This window comes from Pelobates fuscus, chromosome 3 (assembly GCF_036172605.1).
Source record: "Pelobates fuscus isolate aPelFus1 chromosome 3, aPelFus1.pri, whole genome shotgun sequence".
In the NCBI taxonomy this organism is placed as follows: Eukaryota; Metazoa; Chordata; class Amphibia; order Anura; family Pelobatidae; genus Pelobates; species Pelobates fuscus.
The window spans coordinates 110,357,017-110,372,395 of record NC_086319.1 but is presented as its reverse complement, the minus strand read 5'-3'; the positions used below and the strand labels follow the sequence as shown (position 1 = coordinate 110,372,395).

Below are 15,379 nucleotides of genomic sequence, written 5' to 3'. Positions count from 1 at the left end.
CCTTGGGGTCACGCACGAGCACTTGGGAGGGGGGCACATGGCGGGACACCCACCTTGAGGGACAGGGGCACAGTAAAGTGGCTCACAGCAAGGCCCCTTTCACACTCTGAAACCATGTAAGGAGTCACGAGAACGGGCCACGTGGACTCATCTACGGCCTCCGACCCGATGCGGGGAAACCTCTCATAAGCCCCTAATACCATGGACATTCTCACTTACTTTACCGCCCGAATTGAGCCGGTACATATCCGCAACGGGACGAGACAGGGATGCCCGCTGTCCCCCCTTCTGTTTGCCCTCTCTCTGGAGCCTTTCCTAGAGGCGGTCAGACGGGACGGGGGTATAGGGGGATATACCCTACAGGGACAAACACATAAGGTAGCAGCGTATGCGGACGACATGCTGTTCTTTGTTAGCGAGCCGATAGTCTCCCTCCCGAACCTTCTGAAGGCCTTCGCTGAATACGGAGGAGTATCCAACCTGAAACTAAACAAGGATAAATCGGAGGCGCTACCCGTCTCGACAGGAGAGGAGATGACCGCCCACCTCATGACCCAATTCGCCTTCACGTGGTGCCCTGTTAGACTCAAATACCTGGGAATATGGTTAACGGCAGATCTGACACAACTTTACACACACAATTTCGCACCGATGCTACACAAGCTGGGATCAGACCTGACGCGTTGGGCAGGAATTTGCATCTCGTGGTTCGGAAGAATGAATGCTATTAAAATGAACCTCCTACCCCGACTCCTGTACCTGTTCCAAACCATACCGATCCATATCCCGAGAGCCTTCTTCCAAAAGATGGACATGGCCATCACCAAATTTATATGGCAATCCAAGGCACCCAGGTTGAAAAAGCTACACCTCCGCCTACCCAAGGCACAGGGGGGAGTGGGTCTTCCTTCGGTAGTAGATTACTGCAGAGCGACACACCTTCATAGAATCGTAGACTGGCACGTACCCAAAACTAGCAAACAGTGGATTCACATGGAACGGAGTCAAATGGATGGGTCGATTCCAGCCATGGTATGGCTCGGAGGCCCGTTAACGAGAGCGCGCTCTCGCAACCACCCGCTTATCGGAGCGACCCTCAGATCCTGGCATACAGTGAGGACCACCCTAATGCTGACCACCACCCCGGGACCATTGACGCCGATCACGCACAACCCTGACCTGGCAGGAAGCCTTACACCGAGGGATCTCAAGGCCTTCGGAGACACGGACTGGACATACATACATCAATGGTGCTCAGGAAACTCGCTGAAGCAACTACAGGACCTGATACCAGAACAGACACCTTCGGCTCTAGACAGATTTCGATACTTCCAAATTAAAACCTACTATCGATCCCACTACGGGAAGCATCTATTCCACAGACCCCTGACCGAATTTGAACAACTTTGCACAACAAGCAAACATCTGAGCAGAGGTATCTCGCACCTCTATAACCTGCTTCTATCTTCACTGCAGCCTACTCCCCTTAAACACATTGCGCGATGGGAAGAAGCCACGGGAGTCACACTTACGGACACCCAATGGCAAAAAATCCATATCTTGGCACACCAAAGTACAATGTGCACCAAACAACAGGAACTCAACTTTAAGATATTGACCAATTGGTACAGGACACCTGAGAGAATTCACAGGATGATATCAGACGTCCCGGCGATCTGCTGGCGCTGCAACGAAGAGGTTGGCACGGACCTGCACATTTAGTGGTCCTGCAGAGGAATAGCCCCATACTGGCGACAGATATGTTCACAGATCCAGCACATCACAGGCACGGATACCCCGCTTTGTCCACTACGGATACTTCTCCATCACACCTCGCTATCCCTATCGAAATACAAAAAGTCGCTAACTAAACATTTACTGAACGCAGCCAAGTTGCTAATCCCGAGGAAGTGGAAAACCACGCAGACGCCCAGCCTTCAGGAATGGATGACACAGGTTGAAGAAATCCATGGCATGGAGCAACTGACGGCCTCCTTACGCGGCACCACTGAGCGATACATACAGACCTGGACACCCTGGCTGACGTTCATCTCCGGAAGACCGCCATAAACAGAGCCACCCGTAACACACAGAATAATGGGACATGTAGAGGTAGGAGACACCTGGAGCCCGGAGACGCCTCTCGGGTACATACACATGCCCGTCCGGACGCGGATGGGGGGCGGAAAGGGACGCTGTACCCCCAACAACACGAACGACAGACTGATCTCCTCAACCCCACCTCCCCTACCCCTCTTTCCTTCCCTCTACTTCTCCAGTCCCCGTCTGCTTTGCTAATACAAGCCCGGTGCGGACTGCACCCACATAGCTTGATGTAATAACAAATCCTCTCAAAAAATAAAAAAAAATAAAAAATAAACCTAAACAGTCAAAATAGCGCACGATTCAGACTTACAAGCCCTTCATTCGCACAGAAATGGTAGATTAAAGTATCTGCGCAAGCAGGCTATTGCAAGGAGGCATAATAAGACCGATGACCCCAGAGACTGCTGACAACCAATCACCCATCATGGCCTGAACGTGTGACAGGACCTGACGCAGAGGACATACAAGACCAATCTGTCTGACTAAGGACAGACAAAGACGAGAGTGATACTGACCTGTTAAACGGTCAATAAGAAACCATCTTATACCTTAAACCCTCCCTATGGAGAAACTAGCTTCACAGATGAGTAGAGAAAGGGATCAAAACTGAACTAGGGCTCTAATTACACACAATATATCCTATATGTTTGACGACAGAGCCTTGAACTGCAATACCCTCTGTGTTTAAAGCAAGTTGAAGCTAACATATACCCATGTCTCGAATGCTATAATATTGATACGCAACACGAATGTTATTACTTGAAGTTATATTAGGTTCACACAAAAATGGTAAATTAAAGTAGCTGCGCAAGCAGACCACTGCTAGGAGACATAATAAGACCGATGATCCCAGAGACTGCTGACAACTTATCGCCCGCTAGGACCCGAATGTATAACAGGACCTGACACAAAGGACACATGAGACGGAGCAAAAAACCTGACTAAGGACTGACAAAGGAGAGAACAGCACTGACTCGAAACACAGACAATAAGGAGACATCTAATACCTTTGGTCCACTCTGATGAGAATCTAGGGAACTAGCCCCACAGATGGACAAACAAAGGGAACGTAATAGACCCATGGACCGTATTGCACACAATGTATCCTATATGTTTGGCGACAGAGCCACGAATTGCATTACCTCTTGTTATTATGTTGAGTTAAAACTAATATGCACACATGTATCGAATACTACAATACTGATATGTAACACGAATGCTATTTTCCGAAGTTGTATTTTGACATTGTACTGAAGCAACCTCTGTTCATCTTTCAATAAAAAGAGATTGACTAAAAAAAAAAAAAAAAAAAAAAAGTGTTTAACCCATCTAATTGCTCTTTTGCAAGCCCTATTGGAATATTTATATGTGTTACAGGATGCAATTGATCCATCGGATTTTCAACCCTATACAGTAAATTGTACTATGGTAACTGTAATATTTAACAGTTCTTATAACACTCTTATACTGTGTATCTATAAGGAGTCAGTGCTATCATAAATTGAGGAGTCTGAGTAAAGGGTTTTGTGTACTCCACAGCCCTGGTTTCCTACGGTCCATGTTTAAATACACTTTCCATGTAATGTGACAATGTTTTTTTTTTCAGTTCTTTATTTTTGCGTGCAAATAGTAAGAATGGTATAAAATACTTTTGACATGCCCCAACAGCATATGTTCACAGGTTAGCAATTAACATCAAGTAGCTAAAGCATGACATTGACATACATTGCACAATTTTATAGGTAGTCATAAGTGTTAGTCGTAGGTGTCAGTAGACTTAGGTTGAAAAAAAGAAAGAGGATACATAAAACGGATAATTTATAAGAGACTTAAGAGCATGTTCGTGAGGCGTTTGTTTGTGGTGCGTTTCTCAGTGTGTGTTTGTAGTTTTACTATTATTATGCGTGACTGTGCGCCCGCATCCGCCATCTCTCCACATGTCAGCCGGCTATGCGTTTGGGTCGGGCATTCGGTTAAGAAAAGGCCTCGGTTAAATGTAGGGCGAGGGCAGCGTGCAGGGCTATCAATTGTGCGGACTCCTGCATTAAAGAACAGGAGTTTTGAGGTGTAGGCACATTTCGTGCTGTGGTAAGTGTAGTAAGACCTCAGACTAAGAGGCTCCGCTCAATAACCCCTGAGCAGTATTGGGGGGGGGGGGGGTGCAGACACCGATATATGTGGACTAACGTATCGTACACAATAAAAATTAAACAAGAGAAGGTAAACATTATAAAGAAAAGTAAACAATTTGAACAGGTAGCTGTAGTGTTATTTGCGGCCCGGTCAGAGCCCACTTCTGGAATCGTTGTCTGTCCTCAGCCGGTATCAGCAGCGGCTCTTGGGGTGAAGGGTACTACCTTGGCAATGTCCCGTGTGCTGCGTGGCCCGCTTCCTGAGCCTGCGGGTGAGGGTATGCCCAGTTTCTTAAGAAACTCCTCGGTGTCGTCCGCAGAGGTGAGTGGGTAAGTGCGGCCATCTTTGGTGGCTTGGAGAGTTCGAGAGGGGCCCCATTTATAGGTGATGCACGTAGTGCGCAGGGTCTGTGTGACTTCTTTGAGGGATCCCCTCCATTGTAGTGTCGAGCGGCATAAGTCCTGCAGAAATAGTAGTTGCATGTCCTCAAAGCCGTAAGGCGTCTTGTTTCTCACCGCCTCTTGGACCACCGCTCTGTCTCGGGTAAGTACAAAGCGTACCAGTACGTCTCGGGTAGCTCCAGCCGGGGCCCTGTTGGACTGTGTTAGGCGAAAACGCCGTCCAGTTGTATATTTTTCACTGAACGTTGCGGCATAAGAGAGGCAAAGAGGCGCCTTAGTAAGTGGGGCAACTCTTGGTCATCAACCGTTTCAGCGATACCTCTTATCTTGAGGTTTTTACGTCTTCGAGCGTCCTCCATGTTATCTAGTTTAATCTGCAGGGCCCTGTGAGCAGCTTGCAGAGTGCGAATTTTCTCGTTGTTGTTGTCTTGTTGGTGGGTTACCGTGGAGAGGTGTTCCTCCGTTGCCCCTACTCGGGCCGTCACCGCAGCGATGTCCTCGCGGATAATGTCGAGGTCCGCGTTAAAGAAGGCCCCGTGTGTTGTTTAGGATGGTCTGTATGTCTCCTTTTGTAGCCGGAGCCCACAGGCTAGTGATGTGGGTAGGTTGCCCGTTGTGCGTGGTATTTTATCCAGGGCATCCATGCTTTCCTCCTCGGAGGAGGTGTAGGGAGAGTAGAGTGGCGCCGCCATCTTAGGTTTAGGCCTTTGCTGCAGGAGGTCTCCAATGTTGCGAGAGCCTTCCCCGTTCAGGGTTTTCAGCTTTTTAGCCTTCTTCCCCATCTCGGGTGGAGTTTGTAGGGTCGGCAATCGTCGATTTTGGGGTGATAATTCCCTCTTTGTCTAATTGTGTGCGATTTGCAGCGGGAGCTCAGTCGCCGTGCGTCTACTCTCTTCGGTGTTTAGGCCACGCCCCCATGTGACAATGTTTTAAACCTAATGCTATTTACATTCAGCTTTATATTGGATATCTCCAGTTTTTATCTCTAATATAGTAATGGGTAAGTTTGACTCACTTGCTATTTAATACCGTGGACCTTGCGAGTAGACACTTTATATCAAAGGATTACTCCATTCATCATGAGCACTTCAGTAATTTGAAGTGGTCATGGTGGTAGGAGTCAGTATGTGCAATGTTGAATCACTGTACTTACTTAGATATTTTTTAATTGTGCGCTGGGGGCTAATTGCACCCCCAGCACACTTGACTTCAGCAGCCCAGAACCCTGTTCTGCCTGCCTGTGTCAATTCTGTGCATAATTTTCATCTGTCAGCGTGCTGGAGACGGATGTGATCTTCTCCCTTGTGGGATTGAACTGCGTAAGACCCCTGTGACGTCAGATGGTATTCAGCTTTGCCTGCGCTTGATTCCAGGTGGGGGTTGGGGACCTCTCAATAGTGCCTAAGAAAGTGCAGTACACTTTGGTTAGGGTAACTCTTTCTATCTTGGTCAACCAATTTGTTTTCTATCCCACAAACGCAAGTACATTTAGAAAAGTTATTTTCTCGTTCCATAAACCTCATTTTACAAGCAAGCTGTGTTTTGTTGTATTTTTATTTGGGGGGAGGGTCTATTTGCATGTGTTTTTTTTTTGTTTTTTTTTTTTTATACATTTGTTGAAACGCAATAAATTTTTTTATTATTATTATTATTAGGGTAAAAAAAGTGAGGTAATCCGATTTTTAACAATTTTATACCCAGATACTGTGGAATGTTAAAATGATGTTACATACATCTCATCCTGACCAGGCTGACCCTGCCAAGACTGAACTGGCCCACTACTGTTCGCAATTCTTGACAGTTTGCATGGAAGGTTTTAAGTTGTATTGGTTTAATTGTCCTTTTATTTTTTTTCTTTAGATTTAAATATAAAGCAGGAAAAAGATTGACAACAAAGAATAATGGGAATCACAAGATACTTTCAAACACTGCGTTATAGGAGACAGAATATCCACATCATAAGAAAATACAGATCGCACATTATGAACGATGTTATTTATTCTATCAAGACTTACAGAAAAATCCACTTTGCTGCTAGTTACCCTGAATAGCCCACACCCCTCCAGCACTCCAAAGGAAACAGTGCATTACTGGCGGGGAGGATGCATTCTCGATATAGGTTTGTCTGCTTCACAACACTAAGTAAACAGACATTACACGGTTTGGTACTCATGCCAAGGATTCTTAAGTAAAGAAGGGTTTGTAATCAATATTTTACTGTAGCATTAATTGTTTGAGAAGAGAAGCTGCTGAGCAACAAAAAGGCTCTTGATGTATTATTGATTCTGTATCTGACATTACTGTCCATTATACTATAATATGGATTTTGCTAGCACCAGAACATTTTACCTTTTTTTTTTTTTTTTTTTTTTCTTTTTTTTTGTTTTTTTTTTCTCGTGGTTCTGTCTTATGGAGATCCTGGTAATGTGATGGGGTATCTTCCAGAATGAGTATTTGCTCAAAGTTTTTAATTTTTCTATTGTGTACATTGTTTTATAAATAAGACTCTCTGTGTGCACATTAACTCTTTATGCCATGGGATATAATCCACATATTCAATGTTAAACAGTGTAACTAAAAAGCTTTGAATCCTCCTGATCACTTTAATGAAAGGGTAGGGGACTGCAAAGTACTGTGTTTCCAATATCCCAACACTTATCAAGCACTGTCTGTAGTCCTTATCAGCACAGACCACCTATATCATGCTTTTTACAATCATCCCAAAAAAATTAAAAGCATTCAGTACAAATTAAACAGTCCATACTTGCTTCACACTGTTTTACACACAAAGCTGTATCAAAACAAAGTGTTCCACTCATTGGACTCAGTTTATAGCTGGACTGTGTAGAGCTGTTAAGGAGTTATGATTATGGTCCTTAAGAGGTTAAGATCAGGAGAATACTGAAAATCTGAACATGTTTTATACACACTTTTGTGTGAGGCCATTTGGGACATGGCCTATATATCTTTTATATCAGATGATCCTTATTTATACCCAGGGCTCCCACAAGAACTCTCGGGGACCCCTTACAAAACTATTGGCTGGGCCCCACCAACACACTACAGCAGGCTCACACACCTATACACACATATACATAGCAGAGGTATACAGTCACACACATATATTCGTGCACAAGATTGTACATATTGTAACAGATGCACACTGACACGAAGATACATTATAACACACACGTATTCCGTCACACACTGCCATACACATATAATATCTGGTGCATGCGCACACAAGTCAAGTTCTGTTTTTGCCACCTCTTTTCCTTCCTTGGTGCTGGGCAGGGTGGCTTTCCTAGGGTATGGTGGGGCTGCAAACTCTGTTGGGCTCTCCTGACATCACTTCTTCTCAGCGCTGCTGCCCAGGAGAGCAATTGGGACTGTAAATACAGCTTTTGAAACCCCCCTTCACCTACATTTCAGGTTGCAGGCTGACTAGGGGAGTATATATATGTGTATATATATATCTCTATCCAGACCACGTACCACTAGCAGGCCATAGACCACAAACTGGCCCACAAGGAATCAGCTGTCACCCCTAAATGGCAACCCTTTTCATACCACATTAACTGACTCACAAAGTGCCATTTTTATACTCTAAGAGTATTATGCCTGCAGCTTGAAACAAATGCAGTACAGCTCTTCAAGTCGTGCTACTTAGTAGTCTGGTTAAAGTTAAGTTAAAGATTTGCTGTAGCTCTTCCTGTCTGGCCCAATCTTAACTGGGTTAACCGTAAGTGCTGCATGTTTGTGTATGTAAACTGTAAATAAATGTGGGCTCTCACAGGGTCAAAATGTGAATACACTGGCATAAACTGTTCACTTTTTGTCCCACTTTAGGTTTTGATCTTGTGAGTGCTTATTTCTTCCCTTGTTACTATGTGCAGTTTAAATCTGCTATTTGACATCTAGTCATCTCTATCGGTATCCTCATGGGTACCATACTATATTTGTATGTATGCATTTTGAGTTTTTGCTAAAGTTTAATTTAAGAAAAAAAATATTTTGTTTAATTTGGTTAATATAATAATAGAGTCTAGAAAACCAACTTTGTATATTTGTATGGAAATGTAAATCTGTGTGTGACTTTTTTTTTTTTTTCATTTATGTTTCATAACATACAAAGACTTTCATCAATTGCACGTCAGTGAACTTTTGCATTCAGTATTGGCCTTTCTTGGAGTCTTGTCAAATCCCGTAGGTTTTTTAATGTTGTTTTGTTTTAAGACTTCTACAATAAAATAGCAAAAGTATGGCTTAATGGGGAACCATCCATTTTTATGATCATATTCCTATATTTAACACTTCAAACTGTTTTCGGTTCCTTACTCTATAAATGTACTGATTTCAAGACAAAATCGGCACTTTGAATGCTGACAGGGTGCACCCTAGGAGCTTTATACAAGTGCCAGGATTTGCTCTTTCTGATGACTTTATGCTTTAGCCCAAAGTAAGATTTGATTCTTTGATTCCATATTTGATTCCATGCTTCTCTATGCAGAGTATTCCTGGCACATCGCAGTGGCTGCTGTGATTGCACCATGTTGATGAGTGGCTTCTCTGTGAGAAGCATTATATTGTTCAGGAGATCAGTACTTATGATCTCTCAGCGACTGAGCTGCGGCATGGAGACTCCCTTGCCACTGTATTAGAGGTAAGTAACCCCTTTATTTTACAGATACTTTGAAGAAAAGGGGTCCAGTAGACTCCAATTACATTTAAATCTTGATATCCACTAAGCAATACACCCCTTTAACAAGATTATAAGCATGCTTATACTAAATTTTAATATACATTTGAAAGAAAACTTTTAAATGTAACCTCACATTAAAGGGGCACTCCAACCCAGGCACTAGTAATAAAGATTTTGCCTTGGGGGCTATGATAGCTGAAGTGGTTATGGGCTTTAAAAAAAGCTAACACAGTATAGGTGATTTTCTATGTTTTGTTCATTGGTGTAATTTCCCGTATAATAAACAGTTACTTGAAAAAAATAATTTCATTACATTTATTTTTGATAAATATAAATTACAGACGCTTAGACTGAGTGCTCTGTCACTAGCAAAGTGTTAATTTAAAGGGCTCAGCACTCACATAATATACAGTTCAAAATCGTTCAAAGCTACTTGAAAATCACCCATCTCAAATACAAGAATGGATATCTTGTGAAACCAAATTATTAATACTACCTCTAGTAATAAGCCTAAAGGATTGTTAATAATGGATAGATGAGAAGAATATGCAAACAAAAAATTAAGTTTCTGACCAATCATGAGCTGCTCATTCTGGTCTTTTGGTTTTCAATATACCATATGTGGTAGATCAGCCCCAGCCACATAACTTGGGCAGTTTGGATGGCAACGGAATAATTAGAACTTCATCCGTTGACATCAGAGAAAGCGTAGACATAGCTGCAATATTTTTTTCAGGGAAACCTTGAACTTGCCCTATAACCTATTCAATAACTTGTTTTTCTATAGTGACTCAAATAACATACATGGCCTCAGTGGCGTACTAAGGGGGGGGCGGTCCGCCCCGGGTGCCACTCAGCAGGGGGGTGCCAGGTTCTGTACCTCCTGCTCTCCCGCAGCTCCGGCAGACCGGCGCTCAGTCAGTGAGTCAGAGCACAAGGAGGGGATTCCCAGCCTGTGTTCTGACTCACACACTGAGCTGCAGGGAGGCTATTTCGGAGTGTACCAGCAGGGGGCGCAGAGCCAGGTTGCTCCCCCGCGGTCACTCTGTACAGATCCCCTGCACCTGCTGCCTGCCTGGGAAGGAGCTGCTGCCCATGCACCCTTCTAAATGGTAAGTAACTATTATACCCCCCCTGCCCTATACCCCATTGCCATTATAACCCCCCTGCCATTAAATCACCCCCACCCCTGCCCTATACCCCCCCTGCCATGAAATCACCCCCCCCCCCCGCCATTATATCACCACCACCCCGCCCTATACCCCCCCGCCATTAAATCACCCCCTGCCATTATATCACCACCCCCCCTGCCCTATACCCCCTGCCATTAAATCACCCCCCTGCCATTATAACCCCCCTCCCTGCCCTGTACCCCCTGCCATTATATCACCACCCCCTGCCATTATAACCCCCTCCCTGCCCTGTACCCCCCTGCCATTATATCACCACCCCCTGCCATTATAACCCCCTCCCTGCCCTGTACCCCCTGCCATTATATCACCCCACCTGCCCTATACCCCCTGCCATTATATCACCACCCCCCCTGCCCTATACCCCCTGCCATTATACCACCACCCCCCCTGCCATTATACCACCACCCCCCTGCCATTATATCACCCCCCCTGCCATTATATCACCCCCCCTGCCCTATACCCCCCTGCCATTAAATCACCCCCCGCCATTATATCACCACCACCCCGCTCTATACCCCCCCTGCCATTAAATCACCCCCTGCCATTATATCACCACCCCCTGCCATTATAACCCCCCTCCCTGCCCTGTACCCCCCTGCCATTATATCACCACCCCCTGCCATTATAACCCCCCTCCCTGCCCTGTACCCCCTGCCATTATATCACCCCCACTGCCCTATACCCCCTGCCATTATATCACCCCACCTGCCCTATACCCCCTGCCATTATATCACCACCCCCCCTGCCCTATACCCCCTGCCATTATACCGCCACCCTCCCTGCCCTGTACCCCCCTGCCATTATACCACGACCCTCCCTGCGCTGTACCCCCCTGCCATTATACCACCACCCTCCCTGCCCTATACCCCCCTGCCATTATATCTCCCCCGCCCTATACCCCCCTGACATTATATCACCGCCCTATACCCCCTGCCATTATACCACCACCCTCCCTGCCCTATACCCCACACGGCCATTATACCCCCACCCTCCCTGCCATTATAATCCCCCCCTGCCATAATAATCCCCCTGCCCTATACCCCCACCTCCCTGCCATTATAACACCCCCCTCCCTATACCCCCTGCCATTATACTCCCACCCCTTTACCCCCACACCGCCTGCCCTATACTCCCACCTCACTGTCATTATAACCCCCCTGCCATTATACTCCAACCCCTCCTGCCCTATACCCCACCTCACTGCCATTATAACCCCAGAGCAGCCACCAAATGGTGAAACAGACCCACCCTCCGTGCCATTATACCCTCACCCTCCCTGCCCTATTCCCCCATGCAATATCACACACGAAGTCCCAGACCCCAATCTACTCCGACCCACCCAGGCACATACAACTGTTCCCCTACTGTCACATAGACGCATTACACACAGGCTCACATTCACAAATTACATATGCAGTCACACACAATGCACATACATACGCTGCCACAAACACATTTTTTTACACAAGGGACAAGGACAGATATATTCTGGGAGGCAGTGAGGTTAGTGTGCGCCCTGCAGTGAACCGGCAGCTGGGATAAGATGGCATCGTCATCACTACTGGGAGCACAAGTCAGATGTGCAGGAAGAGCGCCCAGCAGCAACCGTTAATCACCATGGGGAAGATCCAAGAGCAAGGTAGGGAAGCTGGGTGGACATCTTAATTACTAAATGTGTGTAAGAATGTGATTTTTGTGTGTGTCTGTGATTGTGTGTATCTCTGTCGTTAAGTGTGTGTTTATTGTGATTGTGTGTCTGTGATTAGGTGTATGTCTGGGATTGTGTGTGTATTTATATACACACACACAACCACAGATGTACAAGTCTGTGTGTATATAAATGTGTATGTGTTTAGTAGATAGCTCCCTTATTTGGTGTCCTTAAATATGTCAATCCCACATAAGGATAACAAATACGGGAGTTATCTACTAAACAACTGAAAGATTAAAATTAAGTAAAAGGCTTTTACATTTTGATATTTTAGCAGTTTAGTAGATATTTTCCTAAATGTATGCTCTTATGTGAGATTTCCATATTTAAATATGCTAAATTAGGGTGCTCTTTAGATCTAAATATGGCAATCTCACATAGGGATATCAAATAGAGGAGTTATCTGCTAAACAAAGATCGAAGTTTAGAGGTGTCAGCCAGCGCAGAACAGGAAATCTGGGTGGCTAGTATGAATTATATGCAAATGTGTTGTCTGATTGTGTGTATATATTTGTGTATGTGTATATGTGCATACATCTTAGCATTTTGCCAACACTACACAAAAGCACACCACTGCATTCAAACAACACTACAAACACACCTTTAAAATATCACCATGTTTTTGATATAACCACACCACTGCCCTATAACCCATGCTTACATTTACATTTACATTTAGATGCACAAACACTGCTCAGTGCTACATTCATTGTAAAAAAAAATTGGGTGTTTTTTTACATTTTAAGGGGGGGGGGGGGGGGGGGAGGTGCCATAAGGAGGATCCGCCCCGGGTGCCAAATGCTCTAGGTACGCCCCTGCATGGCCTAACCTTGGTAACCCATTATTCAGTTGTAAAATTTGTAATTCAATCTTCTACAGTTATGATACAATATTTCTGCAAAATTTCCCAGGCCATACAATTCGGGACATATATATAAACCGTTATCAGGGATCTGAGGAATATGATGGGACTGTTCCAACCATTGAGGACCCAATGAAATGGCACAGGAAACCCCAATTTTGGTTTCTGACCTATGAGTTAAGAACCACTGGCTTTATGCTATGAACATAATTACAGTGCTTGATTTGTGACCCTTTCAAAGAACATGTTTCTGCATCCTGTCCAGTTTAAAATCAGAGTTTTCCAATATCCACATGGTACGTCTTGGATACTAGGCTGGTGTTCATTGCTTTTTAGTTTGTATCCTTTACTTTTTTAACTGTTTAATTTTATGGAATTGCTGTGGAACGTGTAGGCAACTTGTGTGGATATCCAAGCTGAAGTGTGAATTAGTTTTGTGAGATGTAAAAAAGAATAATGAACTCAGAAATTAGTTCCTCTGTGCTCCCTGTCAATTATTGTTAGAATCTCCTGTTCTTCCTACCTGGCAGTCAGCATAGAGGAAGCATATTTGCAATGTGAGCCCTGACAATCAAACTGGGTATCATGTGGTAAACAGGTTAACAGAAGTTGAATGTTTTTTTAATGTTTGTTCCATTGGGTAATTTCCAGAAAAGTGACTGTTCCCCTTTAATTCAGTTAAGAGGATTAATTTATGTTTGTCGGTATGCTCGTTCTTCCTTTAATTCTTAACTGTATATGATTGGCATGCTTTTTTATTTTATTAAAGGAACACTCTAATCACCATAACCACAATAGCTCATTGCCCAGAGTTCCCGGTCACTCCTTCATTGTAAGGGGTCAGTTTGTTTCTGGGCAGTTTGACGTCTTTCCCGAGTTCTGCCAACTTCTCCCCACCTTCACTACCAAAGTCAGAAAGCTTGAGGTTCCTGTGAGTGAACTTGGTAGTGGAGGCAGCGAGCAGCACCCAACAAACCACAGTTAAAAAATCAAACACGTGAGCTATGGTCGTTATGGTTCTCGGAGTGTACTTTTATGTTTTTCTTTTCCTATGAAATAATTATCTCCGTGTGTGCTAAAGCAATGTATAACTGTATAGCTGAGAGCCATAAACCAACCTTGTCGGAAATCTGTGCAGAAATTGCCACTAAAGTTGCTCTTTGTTTTGGATTTTATCATATTGTCCCCATTTTATCTTTGTACACACTGTATACATCATGTTCCCTGAATTACATTCCATAACTCGCTGACTGCAAATAAATAAATTTCTATTTTCTTTTTTTTTTTTTTTTTTTTTTAAGTAAAAAAGCACCTTGTATTTAAAAAAAATAATAATTCAGAAAATACTGTTAATTACACTTTAATTTGTAATTATTTATCTTCTATAGTACTTTTTAACTTGTCGTGTAGATGAAAGCACATCAATGCAAGAGGAAAATGTATTTTCTTCTATTTGAAATATGAATGTTACTACTGTGATTAGGAATGTACAGCTAAAATAACACTTTGTAATAAGAATAAATTGTTACAATTTACAAAAAAGCGTGTGTTTTTGTGATTTTTAAAACTTTTTATCTGAAGCTTGTTTCACCTTTTCATAAAATATTTTATTCATTATAATTAAAACTGAAAAAATGCACCTGTCTGGCCAGCTCAGCTCCAGGGGAGCGTTGACTACATTTGGTTGGCATGGCAACTATAAATAGCCCAATTCAGAAACATAAATAGTACTCTCCACTACCTTTATATAAAAAATATAAAATTTTAAATGGTGTCATGCCAATTCTGAAATGGCTTCTATACAAAAAAAAATATATAGACTAATAGCCTGCCCCCTCCAGCAGACAATGCAGGGAGTGAAGGGCTCCATGGTCTGAGTGCCTATTATATATATAATTTACATATTTTTTTTATTTTTTTGCTTTCCAATAGGATTTGCTGAGATTGTCAAGGAGGCAGATCAGGGGCAGAGCCAGCACACGCCAAGCACAGCTCTGGACAATCCGCATCATAGAGATGTATCGAATCAATGCAGCTCTATGAGAAAAGTTCAGTTTCTCCATGCAGAGGGAGAAGACACTGAATGACAGTGCAGCACTGCCCCAGGAAGCACATCTAGTAGCCGTCTAAGGAGTGGCCATTGGAGGTATCCCTAGGCTGTAATGTAAACACTGCATTTTCTCTGAAAAGAAAGTGTTTACAGCAAAAGGCCTTAAGGTAATGATGATTCTACTCACCAGAACAAATTCAATAAGCTGTAGTTGTTCTGGT

At 43.7% G+C, this 15,379-nt stretch overlaps 1 protein-coding gene across 1 annotated transcript in view; it reads left to right on the top strand.

Moving 5' to 3' along the window:
* The window catches only part of LOC134600871 (organic cation/carnitine transporter 2-like), a 90,326-nt gene extending 83,346 nt beyond the window's left edge, over positions 1–6,980 (top strand). The window contains exon 10 of the mRNA XM_063445259.1: positions 6,501–6,980. Within this exon, the coding sequence (XP_063301329.1) occupies positions 6,501–6,579 (79 nt within the window). The 3' untranslated portion in view covers positions 6,580–6,980. The remainder of the gene's footprint in view (positions 1–6,500) is intronic.
* Positions 6,981–15,379: the final 8,399 nt, after the last annotated feature.